Below are 9,340 nucleotides of genomic sequence, written 5' to 3'. Positions count from 1 at the left end.
TAGCGTCTTTCTGCTCATTGTTTTGGTTCACCCACTGTACACCGCCTGCCCAGCACCAAACCGCAGACAGACAGTTAGCAGCTGGGGAACATAGCGGAGCATTTAGCAGCTACAGAGTCAGATACCAAAACAGAACTAAAAGGAGAGTGAATACTGCAATAAACATTTTCAGGAGGCCAGAAACGTGACTCCAATTGATTTCTAACGTTGCTTCATGTCTGCTGGATGTGTAAATTAGCCACTGCCTCACAGCCAGTTCACGAACACTGTAACATCAACATCAGGGTGATATGTCAGTGTTATGTTTACAGCCTGTTCCACGGCCCACATAGGAAAATAATTCATTAATACTCCTTTAACTTAAGGTTCACTTACTAAGACCCTGAGCTGTTGCTGAAAGCTCCAGAAAAAGATGCTAAATTAACCTTGAGTTAAGATTTTTAAAGTTTGGTCAAACTTTACATCTGTGTCATCTGTCCAGTGTCTTGAAGGTGTGTTCAGAAAAAACTGTCTGTCCTCTGTCTCTGTATGTTTATAATTATAATGTTTATAATTCATAAAGCCCTCAGATCTGCGCTAATTTTTAGCTCAAATTTTAAATGTATTCAACTCACATGGACATGTCTTCACCTTAATTTGCACCACCCAGGGTAAAACTTTGGAAAGCCAGGAAGGCCAGAAACTTGCAGCTACTCATGTCTCACCATTTGACTGTGTATGCTATCATGCTGCACTGAAAATTCACCTTGCTTTCTATCTGAATACACTTGGACAAAGACACACTTCCTCAGTACAAATTGTCCTTTTAATGACTCCAGGATGATACAGAATTCAGTGGAAATGTTAATACAAAGTAACAGGCATACACCAAAATAGAACAGAGGAACCAGTAGTTCTAACAGCTCAGTATGTTAAAAACATGCCAACTCCCTGGTTTTGTTACTGCGCACCCAAATCTTCTCCCTGCAAAAGTTTTGGAAGAACTTTATGAACGCTATTTAAAAAAAATCAAAGAGTGCATTTGTTGGACAAATGTAGGTTTAAAGATAGCTGCAGGTAATGGCTTTTCTTTAGTGGCCTCATTGAAAGAGGATGGCTCACAAACAGGCATTCAACCGCACAATAAGTGCATGGCATTGGGTCAATGAGCGACAGCAGAGTCAGATGAATTAATAATAACAGCATCTTTTTGTGCAGTGAATACTCTATAAGGTGCGTAAAAAGAGAGGGATAGGTAAATGAAAGGAGTACTAATACTAATACAATAAGCCTAACACTGTTAATCCTGAATAACTTGTCTCAAAGCTGGTTAACGGCTGCTTCTGTTAACTCTGGGTTTACCAATCCAACTATAAGCTTGTGGAAGAGGTGGGGTTTGTAACACACAGCCATATGCAACGGATCCATAGTAATGTTTAATGAGATAGGATGAAGTTGTTGATTCAAAAAAATAAAAAGTAAGACCCACTAATTGCTTGGTGAGAGGTCCCTTCTCTGCTATGGAGTCTGGAGTGTGCCGGAATAATTTCAATGAGGCATAATAAAACTCAAAGTAAAAAATAATTAAACGATTGTTAAATTTGCAGACTAATAATTCTGTTTTCTCTTATTCTGTCTCTAAATGATGAATTAATAATCAAATTCCATCTCATGACTCCGTAGTTTCCTACTTTAACGTTTACGGTTTCCATTACATGATTGCTTCAATTTAAAGACAACTCTCTTTTGAGGCTGCTGTAGAATGAAGCAGAAAAAAATAAAAGTGACGGTTCTTAGTTAAAACTTAAATAGTGGCTGTATGTCGCCACTGTTCCACTTTTTTATGTTCTTCTGGTCTTTATAAATACGTTGGTTATCTGATTATTATTGTGTTTTGACAGAAGGCTGGAAAGGAAGCGATTAGGTCGGGGTTCCCACAGACCAAAGAGCCAATCATCTGCACACCAGGCGCAATTATGCTCGTGTTTACGGAGCCCGCTGTAAGAATCATGCAGCCGGCTTAAAGGTCCAGTGTGTAACATTTAGGAGGAGCTATTGGCAGAAATGGAATATAATATTTATTAGCCCAGAATGGACAAACCAAACACTGGCTCTAGACAGGGCCGTTCACATTTTTCTTGAGTTTCGCAGCCACCATAGTTTCTCCTACACGCTTGGAAGGGGAGGGCGATGCGAGCGGTATACAAATTGTTGCAAACTGCAGTTTCACCGCTAGATGCCACTAAATCCTGCACACTGGACCTTTAATGCATTGTGAAACTGAAATAACACTTTACTAAATGCTATAACAAAAAGTCACATTTGAAAGCCTTTTCAAAATAGATTTTGTGATTCCATTTTCAAATTTAAAGATAAGAATAAGGAAATAAAAATATCAACTGGCAAATCTAATTATTTTTTTATTATTTCTTTATACTTTCAGTTTTATATTGCATAGTTAAATGCAATTTTAATTAATAAATTTACAATAAAAAACAATGTAAAAATCTATCAATACATTAATTGATTATAATTAAACATGTAAAAGTCTTTAATTATTCCGGTGGCACACTCCAGACTCCATACTCTGCATTGTAAAACTGTAAATCTCTTACAGTGTTCAGTCACTTTGAAATAATTAACAGTCTTTCAGAAGGTTGACCTTACTTGAAATGCTTTGTAACAGGCCACTGTTAAAATGTTTAAAAGCATCTCCCATTCTTTGGAAACAGCACACTTACAGTAAATTCACTTCATAGCACCCTGAGGCGAGCTGTAAAACCTTCCAAACTGTTAGCGGCAGGTGGACTGAGCTCCACAGTCTCTAAATATCAACTTTACTCCACAGCAGTCACACCTGATAAACATGTCTTTTCAATAATGCTTAATAAAGAAAGAATGTTTCCTCACTTTGTGCTGACCTCTTAATGTGCCTCCTGAAGAGGATTAAAGACTTTGGTAAAAACATGTAAAATGAAATCTAGTACATACATATGGAATATGCTGCTTTTAATACAATAAACAATATTTTCCCCTTGTTATAGACATTAAGCAGCAAAATATATATAACACAGTAATGCTAATGTACACTAGAATGATTTAAGTCAATAGGAACTCCATTTGTTAAAAAACAAACATATAGAAGTATAAATATACTCAGTATAAAGATATCTGACTACACACATACACAGTGCCACCATAGACTTATCTATACATGTACAGGTAACATGTGAATAAAATGGGCCCTCATTCCCTTTAGTGATAATATACTGAACACACGAAGACATCTGCAAGCTGATCTCGCAGCTGCTGTTTGTTGTTGCTCCAATAACATTCCCAGGTGTGTGTCCTAAGGCGAAGTGCTCGCGTTGAAAAACTGGGCAATATTGAGGAAAAGTTGTGCAGGAAATCCTCACATGTGCACTTACTGATTCATCCAGAGTCATGAAGAGGTGCTGAGCCCTCCACTGCCTCTGTTCTTACCAGCCTCAAAGGTTCATCTTCAGCTCCTGTTTGCTGGCTTCTCACTTCTCACTCTCCTCTGTTGCTTTCTTAAGAAAGGAACTTTGTCCCTGTGAGGCAGAGTTTGGGGCTGTCACTCCAACATGGCGTCCAGCTGGTCAGCCAGGTCGTCGAACATGTTGCCGATGTCATCCAGAATATTTCCTGCTGCCTTCACTGTGCTGCTGCCACTGTGAAGCAAACAGGACTGTGTTAAAAGCGATACAGGATGTAGAGTCAAGTTTTTTAAACTAATGGTGCTGAAAAACAAGTAATGTAGTACTTTGATCATTCAGTTGAGATTAGATTAAATTTAAATTAGAATTCCAGTTTATTACAATTTGTGTCCTATTTTTCCCTAGTTTTGTCCATTATTTCTGTCAGTTATGATAACATTGTACTCACTTCAGTAGGTACAATGTTACAATGCTGAGAAGAGGGAACATGAACATTGCAACAAAAAAAGTCCGTCAGGGCAAAAAACACAAGCAGTCAGATGATCTGACAGGTTGTACACAAGCAGTTTTGCCAAATTATCTAAACCACTTTCTTAGGTCGTCAAACTGAAAGTGAACACATCCGAAATGTCGCTAATAATACCTCATTGTGTGCATACAACTATGGTAAATACAAAAGGTCAGTGCGGAAACTGGAAGGTACACCGGTCCTGCCACTTCTGCCCACATGAATACCGAAACTATTATTGCATATTGCTATATAAGGATACAAATCTATGAGTACTGAAAAACTTCATGAAGCCAAAGATGTCCTTGTTGAGATGGATTTAAAAAAAAATCAAGTGAGGACAGATTCAGTTCAGCTGCTGCTGCTGTGACTGCCGCTCTTCTTGACTTCCGCTGCTCTGTGCAGTCCTTATCACACGGTGGAAACACTGAGCCCTCCCTTCATGTTCACACAGCCTTTCTTATTGTAATGACTCTTTACGACATATTAACTAACTCCTTATGTCAATTAATGACATATCATTTGGTTTTGTAGCCTTCCAATGCATTTGTTTATACTGGTGATTTACATAAAGAGGTGTTATACCTTATCCATACATTGTATGTTAAAGTTCCAACTGTGAAAGGACATTTTGTGAAGTACACAACCACCCTACCAACATGTGAGTGTACATCAGTAGTCCTTACCCGTCCACACTGCTCCCGTGTGCCAGTTTGTTCTCCACCACTTTGAGAGCAGCCTCCAGTGACGTACTGGTTTGCTCCAGCCTCTTCTGAGCCAGCACCTCCAGACCGCCCGCACCAGCCAGGGGTGTCCCTGTTTTCCCTGCCTGACCCGGTAGTGCCGAGGTGGGGTACGAAGGGGCCGAAGCTGGGGAGGACGGAGCAGCGAACGCAACGCTCTGGACCACAGTTAGGTTCGGTACTGAGGGACGAGAAGAGAGGGATTAATCTATCATCCAAAATAAATGCATTTTGAAGCAATTTTGGCCAAAATAGTATTCTTCAATGAGGGAGATATAGTCACAAAACAAGTTTCACTATTTGGTCAGTGTTACCTGCTGTTGATGCCGATGCCATGCTGGGTTGAGGGAGTCTTAAACCAGCAGCTTTCTGTGGACTCTCTGGCTTGGACATCACTGTCTGTGGGTGTTTCACAGGTTTGGGACTGGGTACACATGTCTGAGTGTGTATGCTGCCCCCCAGCTTTGGGGAAACTGTGTGAATCTGTACGCTGGTTAGTTTAGGAATGGCTGTTTGTGCACTAGCTTGCACTTGAGAGACTGTTTTCTGGGGGGTTGTTGGTTTGCTGTTAGGGGGTTGTTTGAGAGGACTGGAAGGTTTTGAGGACACTGGAGGCTTTGGGCCTTTTCCCATGGAGCCTACTCTCTGGAACACATTCCCTGGCCTCTGAGATTCATTGTCGCTCAGCGTGATATCATCATGTGTGTGGGGACTCTTGGTTTGCGGGTGACTGTCGTCTCTGTTGGGGGTGGTAGCCTCATCAGGTGTCGACGAGTCTTTGGGTTTGTGTCGTCTTTTTACCGTGTCAGACTCTTTGAGATTGAACTCTGGGAGCTCCAGGCTGTTCGGGGTCTGGAATGGACCCTCTGGAGGAGTCTTGGCTTCAAAGTCTGCTCGAGTGACAACTGCTATCCTGGGCCGCTGTTTGATAGTGAGGTTGCCTTCTTCAGCGAAAGGGAGGTGGTCACCGGAGCTGTGCTTTGAAGATGCAGTACCACTCTTTGATATTCTTTCACTTTTCCTTGCTTTCTCTTTCTCTTCTTGTCCCTCTGTGCCTCCACCTCTTTGTCTGTCAGTCTCTACTTCTGTCCTCTCGCTTCCTGTCCTCCTCAGGCCCCCCAGGCCCAGAGCAGGGACAGGTTTGGAGTGCTGTAGGATGATGTGAGGAGTCATCCCATATGGAATCGGGGAGGAAACAGGGCTGAAAACAGGTGAAGCTGGGATCTGAGTTGGTGGTATATCTATCCTCCTTGATGGACTGCTGCTGCTTCCCTCTAGCCTGGCTGCGATGCTTCTCACACTGCCTGTGCTCTCCATCTCCACCCCTCCTTTCACCTCTGGCTCCACCACTTTCCCATTTCCTGGTTGGCGTGCCGGGCTGCCGCTTACCGAGCTCATCCTCTTGGGCGGCGGCGGGGGTGGGCCTTTGCGTCGGGATCGCACGGCGAACGAGTGGCTGCGGTTGATGTGGCGTTGGGTCCCTGTGGCACTTGTGTGCCCGCGTCCCGGCCTGCGCGACAATGTGGCATAGGAGGGCATGGCTGCAGAGGAAGCAGAGGTGCAGGGGGGAGCGAGGTCGTCGTCTTCGTCTGGCTCACCGTCGGACAGAGCGTATCGAGTCAGGCTTTGGGCGCGCTTCTTGTGCGGGCCCTTCTGGGCGTCATCAGCTGGGCCCTGTCCTGGCCGGGGGCCCAGCAGAGGGACAGCTCCAGGCAGAGGCTTGGAGAGCACCCATGGAGCCCCGTTGATGCCTCCTGCCTGGGCGTGGAGGTAACTGAAGGCCTTCTGTGTGGGGGAAGGCTGCGGGGATGGAGAGGAAGGGGAGGAGGGCGGGTGGTGCTGAGTCTGATGTAGGCGGTTTGGGGACTGGAAGTGTTTGGCCTTGGGTGGGACGGCCGGGTAGGCAAAGCGAGGCATCTTGCTGGGGGTTAGCGGAGGTGTTTGGGGGCAGAAGGGAAGTTTGTTGGGGTTAGCAGACCGACTCTGGTGCTCCCACATCTCTGTGGGTCTCTGTCTACTTCTGCCTCCAGGACTGCTTCCTCCACGCTTGGCCTCCTCCCCCACACCACTCCCCAGACTTTCCTCTGACCGGCTGGATGTCTTGGCTGAAGACGGTGCAGCTTGGTGATCTTGAGAACATCCCGAATTCGAATTTCCAGAATTCCCAGAATTCCCTGATCCCCGCGATCGCATGCTGATGCTCTCCTGACTGACTGACATGGCCGATATAGCTGCAGCAGAGGTCACGCTCTTGATGGCGAACGCCTCGGCAGCTCCTCCTCCCGCCCTGCCCATCATGGCACTCTGCAGCTCGGCGCTCAACTCGCTGTCCTGGAAAGAGAGGAGGGCCCTGGGTGTGCGAGGGGAGGGGCAGCAGTTGTCAGAAGAAGCGTCAGAGTGAGTGTGAGCGTGCACATTGTGTGTTGGTGTGTGTTCGATGGCCACCAGTTCCAGGGCGGCGGGGGGCTTCCGTCGGAGAGTCCCGCCTCCAGCTCTGTCGGAATGGTTACGAGAGCGCTGCAGGTCACAAAGTCTCTTCACTGCTAACATTAACTTCTTCTGATGGCCTGAAACAGAGATAGCAATCATTACAACCTACTGAACACAGTACACACAATGGTTTAAACGTTAAAGCAAGACTATGTCACTTTTGCGGAACAGCGGCCTCTGTGGCCACAAGTGGAAATTACAGGATAACGAAATCATTGAATTTATCTTAATTTCTTTATAAGAGTCTCATGAGTCAGTTGCTTTAAAGACAACATACTTGAATGTGAAAGTTCCTTCTTGATCTTGAAAACAGTAGTTAGACAAAAAAATCTTTACTCAAGGTCCACTTACTAGCTTTTTTTTAAGCTTTCAACCACATCTCAGGGTCTTTGGATAGAGTTTGCTCAGACTAACTTCTTAGAGGTACGTTTGGAAGCTCAACAAAACTTCTTTATCAAATATACTTCTTGTTTTACATTTGAGATAAAACCATTAAAATGTTAATTTGACAGTGGTGTATGACACACATCCAAGCTTCTGTGCCTATTGTTTTCTGTGTCCACAGCCCGCACACTGGCAGTGTTTCCACACATCAGAATACGCCACTGTCCTATTCCCCTGTGTTGACGCACGTCGACTCTTCAGAACAGCAGCGATTTTATCACATTCACTCCCCAGATTGGCACATCCCGGCTTCTGGATCATGACTACTTCTTCTGTCTTTGTGGCCAGTCCGGTGTGCTACAGGTGTCACACGATGTGTGTCAAATGATGCGCTGCTATTTAGTGCAACCAGCATGTATTGCACTTAATAGAAGCACAAATAAAGAAGAGTTAGAAAAGTCTGCAAACTGACTCAGTAATGTCAGTTATACTGCAATATTTATCTTAAGTTTGCTATCTAAAGCTAACATTAGCCACCATAGCTACTGGTCATACCAGACCAAGTAAGACTGTAGCAGCAAAACCCCTGAGTGTACTGAACACAGGAAGGGTGCATTTCATTGCTTACGAATTAAACTTTTCATTTGTAAGAGGGGGGATGTGTTATTTCTTCTTTCAAATGTTACATAGTCTTGCTTTAAAGTAGTCATACCTCTTTGAATTACTGCTAATTGTCTTGTGCTAAAAGGTATGAAGAAAACATTTATATGGAATATTTGCATGGTCTAAAATCAATCAATCAAAGCACTAATTTCTATCAAAGTTGAGTGGAAATTCCTAAAATGAATCTGTAAGATTCTAAAAAACAAAACTTATAGTCTAAAACCTTACTAGTGTCTCCTAGACGCTTCAAATTTACTACTAACAATGTGTTGTGTAAAGTGTAAAGTTTGTTCGGAGGCATAAAAGGGATTACCCCCATATAGCATAAGTGGACTATAAGTGGAGTACGAGATGACTTGTTTGCAAATTTGAAGAGCGTGAAGAATAAACCGTCAAAAAAGGAATGGCTTCATCCTTTGGGGAGACCACCAACATCCTCATCACGGGGTCTGATTCCTCACCCAGTTTGGTGATGCCTATCTCCTGCAGGTCCTCCCAGGTGATGTCTTTGACAATAGTGATGGAGTCATAGCCATTGTCACACAATCTCTTCTGGTACTGAGGCAGTCCAATCACACTCAACCACTCCCCCAGGTCCGACTGAGCAGCAACAAACACAGACCAAAAGAGACAGATGAAGGGGCCGATGAGACAAACAAATCCCAAAAGTCATAATCATCCTGGATGTTGTGCTTTGCTGATTTTAAGTTGCAGTTTTAATTGTGCAACCATGATGGCACACGGTTAGACACTAGTGGTTCAACGTATCACAACAAATCCAAGAGAAGTAGCTGCATTTCATGAATGTTACAACATGCGAGTGGGACATTAGAATTGTTTTCTCACAGGAATGTAATCAGGCAGCCACTCAGGGATGCTCAGCTTGCCGATCTCCATTGAGATCTTCTTTCGGTGGCCTGGTTTGGTCACTCCGACGGCTGTCAGGTCCTGAAGAACCAAACACATGTAAGCAGCCAGTAAACACTAAACAACTTAAAAAAAAACAAGGACATCATTCAAATATTAGCGATTGCTACAGTACAATGAATATTCCTATATATTTATGATAGTCACTCAACTCAGTTTAATTTTATTACATGAACACAGGACTCAGT

The 9,340-nt window shown here is 43.8% G+C and overlaps 1 protein-coding gene across 5 annotated transcripts in view; it reads right to left on the bottom strand.

Annotated features, from left to right (window-relative positions):
• Positions 1 to 786: 786 nt before the first annotated feature.
• Positions 787 to 9,340, bottom strand: part of LOC122867326 (caskin-2-like) — a 64,246-nt gene continuing 55,692 nt past the window's right edge. For all 5 annotated transcript variants that reach the window (XM_044177995.1, XM_044177992.1, XM_044177991.1 and 2 more), the window contains 5 exons: positions 9,072 to 9,173; positions 8,687 to 8,825; positions 5,003 to 7,255; positions 4,632 to 4,869; positions 787 to 3,671 (listed from right to left, as the gene is read on the bottom strand). In XM_044177995.1, the coding sequence (XP_044033930.1) occupies positions 3,575 to 3,671; positions 4,632 to 4,869; positions 5,003 to 7,255; positions 8,687 to 8,825; positions 9,072 to 9,173 (2,829 nt within the window). In that variant the 3' untranslated portion in view covers positions 787 to 3,574. The remainder of the gene's footprint in view (positions 3,672 to 4,631; positions 4,870 to 5,002; positions 7,256 to 8,686; positions 8,826 to 9,071; positions 9,174 to 9,340) is intronic.

This window comes from Siniperca chuatsi, linkage group LG20, assembly GCF_020085105.1.
Source record: "Siniperca chuatsi isolate FFG_IHB_CAS linkage group LG20, ASM2008510v1, whole genome shotgun sequence".
In the NCBI taxonomy this organism is placed as follows: domain Eukaryota; kingdom Metazoa; phylum Chordata; class Actinopteri; order Centrarchiformes; family Sinipercidae; genus Siniperca; species Siniperca chuatsi.
The sequence above is the reverse complement of the archived record's forward strand: the minus strand, read 5'-3'. Positions and strand labels throughout refer to the sequence as shown.